We start from the raw sequence: 14,660 nt of genomic DNA, 5'->3' as shown, positions 1-14,660 counted from the left end.
TAACTCTCTACATAGGGAATAGCTTTTTCTTTTGGTTGTTTTGTTTTGTTTTTGAGTCAGGGTCTCACTATGTATTTCAGGCTGGCCTTGAACTATGTAGCCCAGGCTGGTCTTGAACATGCAGAAATCTTCCTGCCTTGGCCTCATTGAGTGCTGAGATTACAGGTGTAACCCATCATACCTGCTGGAACTGGCTTTTCATAAAGCTCTTTCTTCTCATGAGGAGCTTGATAGTAATGCCAGAGACATTTCCCTGGAAAGGAATTTTTGATGCATTCACCTCTCGTTTCTTTGACACAACCCTGGTACTCTGGCATTCTGTGATCAGTTGCACCTGGCAGAGACAGTGAGTGGTCCTCAAATTCTTCAGTGAGTTGGGTATAAGAAGAGAGTGCAACCCTCAACCCAGAGCGACTTACACAATCCTCTTCAGTCCCAGGCTTACCCATGCCTGGAACTGCCTGTGTCCTCCCCAAGGCATGGCCATGCCCCAGGCAGTCATGACTGCATAGTATGTGAGTATTCTCACTGCTGCCTAAGCTGGGGATAATAGAAGACCCTGTATTTTGTGTCCCGCGCTAGGCAGTCTCTGTCCTAGAGCCTCCTCTGCAGTGCTGCAGTCTTTCTTCCCTTGGTTCTGGATATCTTCTTGGACAGGCTGGTGACCACTGGCTCTCCATCAGTCTGGGTCAGCTTTGCCTCAGCCTGGGTCAGCTCTCCAGTTTTGGCCAGCTAGCAAGTATGTGGTGGAGAAGATATGTTCAGCAGTGCTGAGCCTGTTCACTGGGTGAAAGGTGATGTTATCACTCCTGCTCAACCTTCCCTTGGCAGCTCTCAAGAGGGTGTGTTGTCATGGAGAAAGGGAGTGGCCTCAAGTGTTACAGGACTGCTTCTGGTCAACCCAGGTGCCTTCTGGCCCAAACAAGCTGAATCACAGCTCTGCTGCCAGCCAGAGCTTACCTACTTAGTCTTCTCTTTGTCTTGAGCATGCCATGGCACCTTCCCAGACACCGATGACATAAGCTCAGGTTCTAGAGATTCTAGAGCAGTGTAGGGGCAAGGGGTGGAATGGGATTCTAGAAGGCTATACAAGCAGCCTTCATCTGCTGCTGCTCTTCTGCCCTATTCTAGCCAGGCAGGTGTCCACGGTATCCCTAGACCAGTTGTGGTGAACCTATGGCATGTGTGCCACAGCGGGCTGTTTGTATCATTGAAAACTCTAAAAGGTTCGCCATCACTGTCCTACACAGTCATCTTGCCTTCCTGGGCCTCACTTCCCAGGCTGTGGAAAGGGGTAACTGCTACACCTCTCACTTGTTGAGATTCAAAAAGAGACAGATAACGTGTGAAGATGGGAGCTATGCCCTACCAATGTAGGGGAACTTAGAGGGAGACTAGTTACAGTGTAGGAAGCCAAGGCTCCTACCCAGGTTCTAAAAAATAGAAGAATCTTACCCTTATTCTGGAGCTGGACTTGCCATGCCAGAATTTGGTATATCCCCTCTTTGCCCCACAAGATGCTTAGCACTAGGTTCTCCATGGTAGCGTGTGGAGGCTGAGGCAGAAAGGAGTCCTTCCCCTTCTATGCCTCAGGCAGGTTGTCCAGAAAAGTGTGCTTTGAATTTTGGGCCTTGATTTTGACTGTTAATCTTTGTATTGCTAGCTAGGGGAAAAGATGGCCAAGTGCAGGTGGATCTTCTTAAGGGGGTCACATTACTTTGGCTACTAGCATACCTCTAGTGTCCCCTTGGAGCGCCTGTCCTGCCATTGGAGCCTACCAGCAGACAAGCTCATGCCAGTTCTCCTCCTAGGCAGTGCAGTATGACAACCACTACACCAACACCAAGTACTGTTTGTGTCAGATGCTACGCGAACAGTTGGAGTCGCCCCAGGGAAGGTTGCTCCATGCCGCCCAGTCTTCCCAGGAAATTTGGTAAGAAAGGCAATGGACTATCCATCTGTCCTTGCAGACATTGCAGACAAGGCTTGATTTTGAGCCTTAAGCTGACTCTCTGAGGGCTCAGGGATACAGCTTCTGGACATGGATGTGGAGAAGTGGGATTCTGATATATCTTTGCCTCATAGAACAGGCTATCTTCAGAGCTTTTTAATGTTTCATTCCTAGACTGATTTCAGCAGCAGAAATTGGAACTAGGACACCACCAGGGTGGAAGAATACAAAGGATAGGCTTGACAATTCCTGAGGAGGAAAGGGCTTTTCCATTAATGGGATTGTCACATACCAAGGCCCCTCCCAATGGTCAGGAGAGGGAGGCCTGTAGAATGGAGTTCCTGGCCTGGGCCTGCACCCATTTTTACTGCAATCTGAGAGGCCACCCATTGGTCCTCTAGATGTGATGCAGCTTCAACTCAGGTGGTTAACACTTGGAGGTCCTTCATAGCTTAACCTAATTCCAGTTCCCGCAACTCCTGTCTGCTGCTGTACCTCCACACCTGTGTTCCTACTGGGCCCTCTGCTTGGAAGGTCTATGTCCTTGTATTGGCTGTTTGTCTCTGCCCTACCAGAATCTTCCTTCCACTCTGGCTTATGGCATTGCTTCTGTCCCTGTCCCACTTAGCTTAAACAGTTGGACCTCTAGAACAGAGTGCAAGTCTACAGCTCTGGGTGGTACCTCAGTTCAGGCTTGATCCTTGGTAACTGCTTGTGGCTAGGTACAAAGTGAGGAACCACTCAGTGGTCAGGCCTCTGTCTTTTCTTCCTGTGAGGTCACATGAGGATAAGGCTGTGGCACACCCTAGGCATTTGATCAGTTTAGTCACAGCTGGCCAGGAACATCTACCTGTTTGGCCCTCCTTGGGAGAGAGTCTTCAGGCAGTGGGAGTGACCTATACAACCTTTTCTCCCCAAGCCAGCCTTCCTCTAGTGTCAATGCTCAGAAGTTCATATACTCCAGCTTCTAATCCAGGTTGACCTTGGACTTAGGGTAGGTAGGTGGTACCTTCCACTGCCCAGATGCCCAGTGGAGTTTTGGTATATGTGATACAGGAGTTGCTCAGTGGTGGGGCGCTTTGTTCCTGCAGTACCCCTGGTGCTTCTCTACTAAGGTACCTTTCTGCTTCTTTCTCCATAGTGAGGCCTTTGGCCTTGGTACGTTCTACAAGGAGACCACACAGGAGATAGATGCCCGGAGGGTTGAGCTCTTGGCCAAGACTCCAGAAGAGGTTGGGGAGCCAGCTGAAGATACCTCTGGTGTCATTAAGATGGCTGTCAAATTTGATCGGTAGGTTTCCAGCTTGGCCTAACCATGGGCCAGGGTCAATGCCAGGATCTGACCAGGCCAACAAGTTGGCTAGACTACAAGTCTCCTTGGTTTGGATCCTTGTTACCAATTTTCAGCATCCCCAAGAAGGTACTTTTAGGGAAGACAGTAAGCCCAGGCAGCACTGTTGAGGGGTGTGCAAGTTGTCCCAAGGATGACTAAACTCTTTTTTCCTGACTCACTCCTTCCCTCAGGGTGGGAGCACTTTCCTCTTGTTCCTGAAAGTCTGTGCTTTTCTTCTGGCCTTGAGGAGCTAGCTGTCTGCATTAAGCTCTCAACAGCTGCAGGAGCTCACCCTCATTTGACTGTGTACCCTCTGCTCATACCCACTGTCCCAACACCAGCCCTATTGTACCCTCTGTAGGCAGAAGTAGCCTCAGGCTGATTCTTCTCCCAGACTGTAACTCAGCTTTGAATGGTGCCCTCATCCTTGTCCTCTGCCATCTGGAACTGAGCCTTTCTTCAGTCCCCAGACCTGGAGCCAGTCTTGTCTGGCAAGGACTTGGGAATGGGGGTGGGAGGATAGCTGTTGGGCAGTCATATGCCAGAGGGAGCTACCAGTGGGAAGTTGGAACATGTCCTTTCTACCCTGTTGGCCTATTACAGACTTATGAAGCCAGAGTCTGTTGTGTCCATGGTTGTAGCAGATAATCTTGACACTTGGCAAATGGAATCAGAGTGTGCACTGAGCTAGACCTTGATATTGTATGCCATCTAAGTTCCTTACTTCTACCCTTTCCCTCTGATCTTATCATGAGAGGCAAACTGGACCTTTCCTGGCTATTGAAGATAGTTTTACAGGCTGGAGCTCAGAGTGCTTGATCCTCCCCACCCAGTATACCAAGCATGCTGGAACGCATCCTCCCTTTAAACAGAACCTAGGCTTTAACAGCTGGTAAGACAGGAAGGGTTTCCCAGGGAAATAGGCACTGGAACATTAAGGGAGCCTCAGTTACTGTAGCTCCTATCAGGAACTGTTTGGGGCCCTTGCTAAAGGAAGTAGTGGGGATGGTGAGTGGTCTCTAACTGCTTTCCGTTCTTTCCCCAGGAGAGCATACCCACCCCAGATAACCCCGAAAATGTGCTTGCTGGAGTGGTGCCGCAGAGAGAAGTTAGCACAGCCTGTGTATGAAACGGTAAGTTCTGGCTGTGTCCTAACCTGCAGCCAGCCATAATACTGGTGCCATCACCCCAGCACACCCCCAGTATCTGCTTAGTAGTCCCAGGCTGCTTGGCTAGCATCTGGCCTTGCCCTCATTGGCATGCAGAACTTTCTGGGACTAGGATAGCCCCTTCCCTCTGACCTTGGCCTATTGTCCAGTTCTGGCATACATATCTTTGGTTAAGCCAATGAGGTACATAATTGGGCCCCAAGCATGGGGCCCCTGGGTTGGAAACTTTGAGATAGTCTTTCTTCATCTCCTTTGGTCCTTGTAGGCTCTGCCTCTTTCCAACTGGCCTTCTGGCCTCCAGACTTATACTTTCTGGGCCTTATGTCACTATTTGCTTCAGTAACTTTTGCATTTTTTTTTAGATAGTCTCACTATGTAGTCCAGGCTGGCCTTGAACTCATTGTGTGGCGCAGGTTGGCCTCAAACTCATGATCCTCCCGCCTTGGCCTCACAAGTGTTGGGATTACAGGTGTGTCATCACACTTGGTGCCGGAGTGATTGCTCCAAAAGAAATTGAACCTCTGTCTCCCTTATTCAAGCGATCAGCTCCCCTGTGCCTGTAGAATCAAGCCCTAACCCCCAGCATAGTGCACAACTCCCCCAACATATCTCACTGCTTTAGATCTCATCTACTCAGTCCTCTGCTCCAGCCATATCACCTGGTCCCTCTGCCAAGTATGTGCCTTCTCTGTCCTTGTCCTCTCTCACCCCTTTGCTATCTGATAAACTCCTCCTCATTTGGGGGACATCCAGATGTTAGTTTGAGGAGGCCCCATAATATGTAGCAAAAGGCTGTGACAGCCCTTTGCTTAGGTCCATGAGAGAACTGTGGACACAATATCATTGTCAATTTGTGTGTCTGCCTTTTTTCCATGCACCAGACACTTTTGCATGGGAGGAACATGTGATCAAGTAGCCTTCATTTGACTTGGGTTGGGAGTACTTCCCTTTATCTACTTTTGATGAGATGTGGCATGTTGGCCTCCAGGCCAGCCAGCCCTATTTCCTTCTCTCTCTCTGCACCAGGTTCAACGACCTGTGGATCGCCTATTCTGCTCTGTTGTCACGATTGCAGAACAAAAGTACCAGTCTACCTTATGGTGAGTTTCTTCATCAGAGGACATGAGGCTTGGGATGGGGGACCTGAATCCAGCATTGGCCTGAGAAGGTTAAGCAGGTAGTAAAACAGAGGGTTAAGCAGTGCATGGGTATTGGTGTCCCCACGTGATGCCCTTACTTAGTTTTGCCTCCCAGCCTCTCGTCCTGCAACTTGCACACCTACCTTATTGCCCTGTGCTTTGTCTGCCCAGGGACAAGTCCAAGAAACTAGCGGAGCAGACTGCAGCCATCGTCTGTCTGCGGAGCCAGGGCCTCCCTGAGGGTCAGCTGGGTGAGGAGAGCCCCTCGCACAAGCGCAAGTGGGAGGCCCCTGCCCAGGACCCTGGGGGCCCCAGAACTCAGAAGCCAGTACCACCTGGAGAGCTATGCAAGAAGCCCTTTTCAACCTTGGACAATGGTGAAGAGAGCCCCCTGGAAGGCTGGTGACTACTAGTACTGTCCCTGGTCTGGTGATTCACTCCATGGACTTAGCTCTAAGATGGTCTTGGGTGCCAGAGGATGAACCAGATGCCACTGGACAATTCACTGGCAGGAGTTACGGGTCCAGGTCCAGGCCATTAGCCTGAAGCACAGGCCAAGGAATACCCCAGGGTAGATCCCTTCTCCCCTGGTGGGTCTGAGTTATAGAACCAAGTTTCCAGCAACCTGAGTATATTTTTGAAAACAGGAAGCTTTTCAAGTAACACCTCCTCAACCTGATTTTGGTACAGTGCAATAAAGATACTCCCTAACCTCACCCATAGCTGACTACTTCAGCCTTGGGCATCTTCAAACATAGACTTGTGTCCTGCCATAAGGAGCTTCCCAAAGCATGTCCCACCAGGCATAGTGGCACATGCATGTAATCTCAGCACTCAGTAAGCTGAGGCAGGAGAATTGCTCCAAGTTCAAGGCCAGCCTGAGCTGCATAGTGAGTTCAAGGCCAGCCTGAACAACATAACAAGACCCTGTCTCCAAAAAAAAGAAAAGGAAAGAAAAATAAAACCCAAAGCACGTCCTCTGTCCTTTCTTGTGGGTCTGATAGAGCTTGGGAATGGACTATCACCTTTCATGCCCACTTGACTTGGGCTGAGCCAGAGATGTCCTAAAACTCATTTTATTGATGGGAAACTTGAGATGCTGGGCATCAGTTGACTTTCCTGATGGCAATCTATAATATCTGGGAGGACTAGGGCATCTGGTGCCCCACTAAGGGACCATCCCAGTGAGTTCAGGGGTAACTGGAGTATTTGCCTTGAGAACAGGAAACTGCCTGACCCCTGATTCTGATTCTCCTTTAAGCCTGACAGCTGGCTGGAGTCAGACCTGATAAGGTACCTGCCCTGGGGGGGCGGGGGGCGGCGGCACTGGAAGCTGCTGATGACAGCAATTTGGCTATTGCAATTCACAGCATATACACACCCCTCCCCCAGCCCCACTTGGGGCAGAAGGAAGTGGCAGATTCTCTTTAATTTCCTCCTGGCAGTGAGAAACAAACAAACGGCTACCACCACGTCTCTTGGGGCCTCCCGCCCCCTTACTGGGAGGGGCATTCTGACCAAAGGTCCCAGCCCCACCCCCAGCTTCCTCCACTGTAAACATGCTGCCCTGTCTTTACCTTTGCTGGGCTGTTTGGGGGAAGGCTTCACCTTTTGGCCAAGGTCCTCTTCCTTACATCTCCCTGGGGTGAGCCTCATGGCTCTGTGGCAGCACAGCCCCAGGGGGTCAGGGCTCTGTGTCAAGCCAGCAGCCCCTGGCCCTGGTCTCTGAGTCAAGGGTTTATGGGATAAGGCTTTGTTTTAGGCCGGTGCTGCTGCCGCCCCACCCCCCACCCCACAGGCTCTTCTAGGTGCTTGCAGATAATGATACTATACTCCCAGCTGCCTTCCACAGTGCTTTACAGTCTGACCTTGAGCATCTCACATCTAGCCCTCTCTGCCACAGGGGCCCTTCTCTGACAGTAGAATCAGCTGTCCTCTGACTCTGTGCTCTATGAAGCTGGCTGGGAGATAACAGGCTGGCCCTGTGATGGGGTGGCTAATGGAGTCGCTCCATGCCAAGATTGCCCTCACTTCCTAGACTAGTGCTCCCAGAAAAGCCCCCCTACCCTATGTGGAATATAGTCCTGGTCCAGTCTCAGCTACCAAGCTTTTGGCACAATTTATTTCTGATTTTTTTTTTTTCACTAAAAATTGTTTCAATTAAAATGACCTTGGGCCAGGTATTTAGCTCAGTGTTTTCACTGCCTGCTTGGCAAGTGCAAGGACCTGAGTTCAATCCCCGGTACCAAAAAATAAATAAATAAAATAAAATGATCTTACCTTTCCTCATGGCAGACTAGATTTGGGCAGGCAGAAGGGCCCCACAGCGCCCCCCTCCCCCACCCCAGGCATGCCTGGGAGGACTCTAGGGACTTGGCATGATGCTGTGGGGACTGAGATTCATCTCCTTGGTGGGACTGGGTGTTGATCTTAGGCCTTTCCTTCCCTTCCACCAGTGTGATTTTTCTGGGGAAGCCCTTCCCCCTAGCAGGGTCAGGTTCATTTCTGGGCTATGGGAAAGGAGAGTCCAAGACAGAAGTCTGGACATTAAGGTAGCAACTGGAGTTGTAGTGGCAGCTTCCCTGGTGTGGATGAGGCCCTAATTTGATCCCTAGCAACACAACACACATACACACACACACACACACACACACACACACACACACACGATGGAGGATAAAAGTATAGGGCCTCTGAGGACACTGGGGAGAGGTTCATTCACAGGGCAAATGAGTGGAGAGGGGCTGCCCCTGACTGAGGATGTCTGGTAAAGATCCTGGATACATACGTAGGTCCTCAAATGATGATCTCATTTAATAAGCACACCTTATTGCCCTGGTCTCAAAGTGATCTGTCCAAAGCCTAAGACTGACTGAAAGGCCCCAGGCCTGAAAGCTCTTACCATCATTCTCACTATGTCCACCCTAACTTAGGCTCCCAAACCCCTCACTGGGCTAGTAGCCACAGTACTTATGCATCCATTCCAGCCATCTTGAAGCCCTCCCCATAGCTTATCACATTTTGGAGATGAGTGGTTTGATATGAGCATGAGAGGGAGGGGTGGGTAAGGCTAAAGAGGGTGGCAGGACTTCCAAAGGCATAACAAAAAGACTGAATTTGTGCAGGAATGAAGATGAATGCCTTGGGCATCCCATGTTCTCCTGCTCAGATCTCTTCCCTGGCTCTCTAAGACTGCTCTCTGGACCAGGTCCAAACCCCTTAGCCTCATGTTAGAGGACAAAGTGCTGACCTGTCTTCTCAGCAACCTGTCCTGACTTCAGCAACTAACTTTCTGAGGTTGTAGTTTGCTGGTTTTATCCTCTTGGCCCAGATTGGGACCCGCTCAAGGGCAGTCCTTGTGTCCTCTATGGCCAGTGTTGGCATGCGGTGGGAGCAGGCTTAGAAGACTAATATAAAAGCTCAGAGCAAAGGAGACATGGGCATGGAGGGGAAGAACTTTTCTAAACTCTAACTTTCCTCCAAGGCTCCTCCTGTATTCCCTAGTATGAAAGGAGAGGCTGGAATCAGTTAAGCTGTACCATCCCAAGGCTCTGAGGGTACAGGAGGGCCTTCAGCAGTGGAGCCGGAGGGGCAGGTTTGTGGCAGCTGATAAAAGATAATAGCTCTCCTTCATTCTCAGTCCTGGCTGGTATTCATACCCAAGGGAGATTGGGAGTACAGAGACCCCCACAGTCATTTTCCTCCCTGTAGTTCTATCAGCTGCACTGGTTTCTGTTTCACAACACTCAGAAAGGGCTGGAGGCTGGTCAGATGACCTCTAGGAGCTTTGGAATGAGGCTAAGGAGCATGTGCACCTGCAGTTTCTTAGAAAGTGGTGACTTGCTTCCTCATTCAGCACCCACTCTTGTCTCAGCCCTCATCACTTTATGTTAGATTATCAGCTTGGCCCACACCAGAAACCCACCCCATGACATGACTCCCTCTAAGTACTCTCTAGATGCTTGGTGCCTGGGAACACAGATGTATTCTCTTCAGTCCCTTCCCAGTAGGGTGGGATTAGGGGTGTTGAAAGACCCAAGATCTACTTCTTGCCTCCCCTCTGGCCTGACTGGCTGAGTCTCTGGTTCAGGAGAATTCATGTCTGCAAGGAAGATGGCCTGGATAAAGGTTCGTTTTCTCAGATGACATCTCTCAGATGACAACCTAGAAGGTAAGTATATGGGAGTGGGGAGGGAGACATAACCTTTAGTTTTAAGTTTTATGGTGATTGGGAGGTAAACTGGCCAAGGTTTGGGGACCCTACACTAATACCAGGATTGTGTTATATGTGGTACTACACTTGGGCCAGCAACCTGTCTGAGGCAGAGACCTCAGAGCTGGTGTGGCTTTTGTGCTCCAAGTTCTCCAGTCAGGCCCTAATGTTGAAGATCCTTTCAAGACAGGATAGCTTATTGAGGATTTTCCTCTCACCCAATGCCATTTGCTCCCTGTCCTTGACTACTTTTATCTTCTGCAAGTCCTCTGCTCTAAACCCTTTCATAGCTCCCTACTCCCCTTATAATAAAGTCAAGGCCCTCTCACAGTCACCTATGGCACTCTGCCCACTCATCCAGCCTCATCTTTGCTTCTGCCCACTGCAGGTACTTTTTTTTTTTTTTTTGAGATAGGGTCTCTCTACATAGTTCAGGCTGGCCTTGAACTCACTGTGTAGCCCAGGCTGGCCCCTAACTCCTGTTGATCTTCCTGCCACAGCCTCCTGAGGGCTGGGATTACAGGTGTGTGCCACCACGCCTGGCCACTGCATGTACTTTCTGGTCTCCATGTCTTTGGAAATCTATTCTTTGCCTGGAACAAACCTTCTTCATCTCTTGCCTGTTTCCAATTCCTACTCACCTTGTGGAGGCCCTTTCAGCCAGAGGTTTTGAAACTTAAGAGCTCCTGGCAAAACTCTAATCTCTTTGCATAGTAATTATAGATTTGTGGCCCCCCCACCTCCAATACCCCCTGAAAGGATACTAATTTATCTCAGTACTCCCAGGTTCAGCACAGGTACAGCACAAAGCACTGGGTAGGAATGAACCTGTCCAAGATGAATATCTCACATGCTCAAGACATGGCTTGGTCTCCTGACCGAAGGCCTAGTTGGGCTCCCTAGTTGGGTTTCCTGGTAGCTGAGAAATGACTGAGACTGCTCCAAGGAATTCTCCCCCTCCATCCCTTTCTCCCAGGGGCTTTTGTGGGTAGTGTTGTATTTGCTGTGAGCCTTTCAGAGTGACATTTCTGAGGCTTCTCGCTAGTACCCAAGCCTGTGTGATAGCTGGGTTCCTCCAGCAACGCTCACTTAAGAGATGCACTGCGCTTTGGGCTCTGTGCCCTAGGCATAGAGCTGGAGAAGGCGGTGGACTCCCTATCTACACAAGCGCCTCTCTGGAGCCCTGAGTAAACAAGTGTCCCCTGACCCCAAGAGGCGGTGTCTTGGGCTATTCTCAAGGGAAAGTAGGCACCCTGGAGAGGGATCAAGAGTGAAAATGGGCCTTCAGGCAATATCACTTTCCACTGGCAGCCATTGCTTTGGGTGGCTGGAACCCTCCTGCTTTCGTGTCTGTTTATCGGGATACAGAGGTTACAGAGCTTTGAGTGGTGGGAACTCAACACGGGGCTTTCCTGCCAGGGTGCTGGCACGTGCCTGAAACCCCAGCACTCGGGAGGCTGAGGCAGGATCGCCACGAGTTTGAGCATGAATTACACAGCCCTGTCAACAATAACAAACACCCAAAATCAAGGGACTTTCCGGCTCAGCTTGCTCAACTTGCAGCTGTGCACAGATCCTGCGTCTAGGTTTCCGAGGAGGTCTAGAAGGCGAATTCTTTCCTCAAGGAGAGCAGCAGCCTGGGCGAGCTAGTGAGGACAAACGCGAAGGCAGGGAGGGTTTGCAGCGATCGCGAGTTCTGACTCGAGACGGGGAGGACAATCCAGGCTTTGTTTGGCTCAGTCCAGTCCTCGTCCTCTGGGGACTCCTTCATTGAGGTTGTGGTGGGTGGTCGGGGGCGTGAGAGTGTCCAGGTAACACTGCGGCCCGCTGTTCTCCAAACGCGGCCATACAGAGTAACACGGCGCGGCCGCCCACCACAAAGCCCATAAATCTAGCCTCCCGCGACAAGAGAGCCACCCCAAAATGAGATCTTTAGTTGGCCTGTGGTGGGTTCTTCAGGCCAAATGGAGTAAGCTATAAGTCGGCTGTACACCTGTCGGGTTTGCAGGAAGTGGCGGAGCGCACCGACACCCAACTACAACTCCCAAGAGGAAGCAAGGGTCTTTGCCTCTTGGTGTTCACGTGACTTTCTTCTCGCCCGAGAGTCACGCGATAGGCCGACATGGGGGCGGGGCCCCCTGGCTTGTCCACGGAACCAGTGGCCTATGGACAGCCGGCCCGGATGGGCGAGCAGCACGGGGCGGGGTCAGACGCGCTGCGCGGCGCTGGAGCGCGCCGGTGGTGGCGACTTGGGGGGGGGGGAACCGCGGGGAATCTTGGCTAAGGCGTCGGTGATAGCGTCTGCACCAGTGGCTGGCTGTGGTGGCTCACTGTGCGGATCGGCCCACGGCCAACTTTTTAGTTCGGAACGGAACGGAACGCTCGTCGTCGCGGGCCCCGCCCGGAAAGTTTGCGAAGGAGCCACGAACTCCTGGCCGGCGCGGCCCGGCATGAAGCGGCGCTGAGGAGCCGCCGCCGCCGCTGCCGCTGCTGCTGCTTGAGGAGGAGCTGCAGTACCCCGTACCAAGCCGATGACTACTGCAAACTGTGGCGCCCACGACGAGCTCGACTTCAAACTCGTCTTTGGCGAGGACGGGGCGCCGGCGCCGCCGCCGCCGCCCCCGGGCTCGCGGCCTGCAGGTGGGTGCCGGGCCGGGCGGGACCTAGAAGCGTCCGCTCTGCTCTCTCTCGCCATCTCGCCCTTTCCCGGGTCCCCTGGTTGTTCGGGGACTGGTAACATCGACTGTGTGCGCGTGGTGAATGAAAATGGATGTAAATCACTGAGGCAGCGTGTGGGTTGCTGCGACGTAGAAGTGGCTGCAACCAAACTAGTGGGGAACTTGCTCAGACTCCGGTGGCTAGTGGACGCAAGGTTTGGAGGCCGAGGGTCGGGACCGCTGCCCAAGTGGCGTGTGGTTGTCGCTGCGTTGCCAGTATGTTGCAGAGAAAAGGTTTCTGTGAAGCTCTTAGGCGCATTTGGTTTTTCATCTATTCTAGGTGGTTCTAAAAAGTCTTTATTTGAAAGATGCTCATTTTTGAAGTGTAAAATTCCCTTAAAATTTGTGTACATGTTTTTAAAAACCTATTTTGTTAGGGAAGTAATGATTTCGACTTCCAATTGTGCAAGTTTATGTCCCACAGTTAATTCGAAGTTAACTGGAAGGGGACTTTTCTGCAAACTGAGTTTTCTTGCTTGAGCAGTATTTCGGAAGTATTATTTAAAGAGGGGGATGGTTTTTCCCAGTTCTCCTTCAGAGTTCAGGAAGTCAATTTTTGTTTTACGAAAACACTCTCCTTAGGAGATAATTTAAAAGATCTCTCTTAAATTGGAAAAGCTGGGCACCATAATGCTTGCAAGTCAGACCAATCAGGAAATAGAAACAAGATGACTGGGGACTAGAGCTCTCCTGTGACCTGGTTTGGAATACTGTTGTTCATTAAGTTCAGTTTCCCTATTACATTTGCAGACGAACTTCAAAACGGTGATGGATAAGGGTGATCCCTATTTATTCTTTCCGGGTATTAGGAGAATTACTTTCGAATGTTTTTGGTGAATGTTTTTGTATTGATGTTCAGTAAGTAGATTGTTCTCCAGATTTGCATTGAAAAACTTACATTAAAGGTGAGGCATAAGAATTTGCTTGGCGGAACAGTACATCTCTTATCAGTAGTCTTTAATCAGTACTTGTTAGATGTCTTTTTCAATATGATACGTGATTTATAATAGCTATGCCTGTGTTTATTTTCAGTTTCACTAATACTATTTAAGCATCTGTGTTGAAGATACTGTTTGGTACTTTGTAGTGTTTTATTGATGCAAAAAACCCTGAGACTTCTCAGTTTGGGAAATAGACACACACCTAAATAACTGTACTTCTAGGCAGATTGAATTGTGTAGGGTATTTTATAAGGAAGAAACAGGAAAAGTGGTATTTGTGGAGAGGGTGTCATTGACTTGTACTTATGTGATTGGGACTGGACAAAATAAAAAAAAACTTGTTTGAATATTTTAAAACATGTACTAATAAAAATTAGAATTGGAGGAAAAAATTTAAAAAGAAGATAAACAGTTGATATCACACTTTTTCACAGGCACAAACTTGGAAACCACTATATACTAAATATGTGATCGGTAAAGGTGTTGACTAAGCTAGGCATGGTGTTGCATACCTCCAGAAATTGAAGCAGCAGGATCATAAATTTGAGTTTAGTTGGGGGCAATTCAGTGAGATTCTGCATCAAAACAAAAATAGAAGGGCTGGGAATGTGTGGGTATATAGCATAATGGAAGAGAGCTCTTGAGTTCAGTCCCTAGAATGGAGTGGGAGAGGATCATCTAGAAGGAATTCAGTTCAGGTTTGTAATTTGATTTATAATTAAAATTCTCAAAGGTAAACATCAGCAATTTTATTTATGAGAAAAAGTCCACTTTAAAGTCTTATAGCAGATAATTTTTAAAAGTTTTTTACTAAGGTGAAAATACATATGAATAAGTCAACCATAATCTATTGACATTCACAGTGTTGTGTGACCACTACTAAATTGAGCTCTGAAACATTTTCTTTACCCCAAAAGAAAACCCTGGCTGTACCCATTAAAACCCTGTTCTCCATTACCCCTTCTTCCCTCCCACCCTTTAGCAACCAACATCTGGTTTCTGTCTCTGTGGATTTACTTATTCTGGATATTTCATGTTAATGAAATCATGTAATATGTGACCCTTTGTCACTTCTTTAACTTAATTTAATGTTTTCATGGTTTATGTACTTGGTAGCATGTATCGGAATAATAGTCCATTGTGTACCTATATATACATGCATGCCACAATGTTTATCCTTTCATCTATTGATGGACA

General features: G+C 49.4%; 2 protein-coding genes across 22 annotated transcripts in view; both read left to right on the top strand.

Moving 5' to 3' along the window:
• Dus2 (dihydrouridine synthase 2) overlaps positions 1-6,569 on the top strand; it is a 53,967-nt gene extending 47,398 nt beyond the window's left edge. For all 14 annotated transcript variants that reach the window (XM_087214732.1, XM_087214659.1, XM_087214690.1 and 11 more), the window contains 5 exons: positions 1,812-1,933; positions 3,093-3,242; positions 4,330-4,417; positions 5,480-5,553; positions 5,764-6,569. In XM_087214732.1, the coding sequence (XP_087070858.1) occupies positions 1,812-1,933; positions 3,093-3,242; positions 4,330-4,417; positions 5,480-5,553; positions 5,764-5,998 (669 nt within the window). In that variant the 3' untranslated portion in view covers positions 5,999-6,569. The remainder of the gene's footprint in view (positions 1-1,811; positions 1,934-3,092; positions 3,243-4,329; positions 4,418-5,479; positions 5,554-5,763) is intronic.
• Positions 6,570-11,566: 4,997 nt separating this feature from the next.
• The window catches only part of Nfatc3 (nuclear factor of activated T cells 3), a 122,846-nt gene continuing 119,752 nt past the window's right edge, over positions 11,567-14,660 (top strand). For 2 of the 8 annotated variants that reach the window (XM_087213833.1, XM_087213865.1), the window contains exon 1: positions 11,998-12,445. In XM_087213833.1, the coding sequence (XP_087069959.1) occupies positions 12,337-12,445 (109 nt within the window). In that variant the 5' untranslated portion in view covers positions 11,998-12,336. Of the gene's footprint in view, positions 12,446-14,660 lie in introns of all 8 variants that reach the window. The other 6 variants (XM_021256811.2, XM_021256812.2, XM_087214068.1 and 3 more) reach the window with 5 other exon arrangements.

The sequence above is a fragment of the Heterocephalus glaber genome, unplaced genomic scaffold (genome assembly GCF_053883595.1).
Source record: "Heterocephalus glaber isolate CG9 unplaced genomic scaffold, H.glaber_assembly_v1.0 deba00000071, whole genome shotgun sequence".
NCBI lineage: Eukaryota > Metazoa > Chordata > Mammalia > Rodentia > Bathyergidae > Heterocephalus > Heterocephalus glaber.
This window is presented reverse-complemented; position numbering and strand designations above follow the sequence as displayed.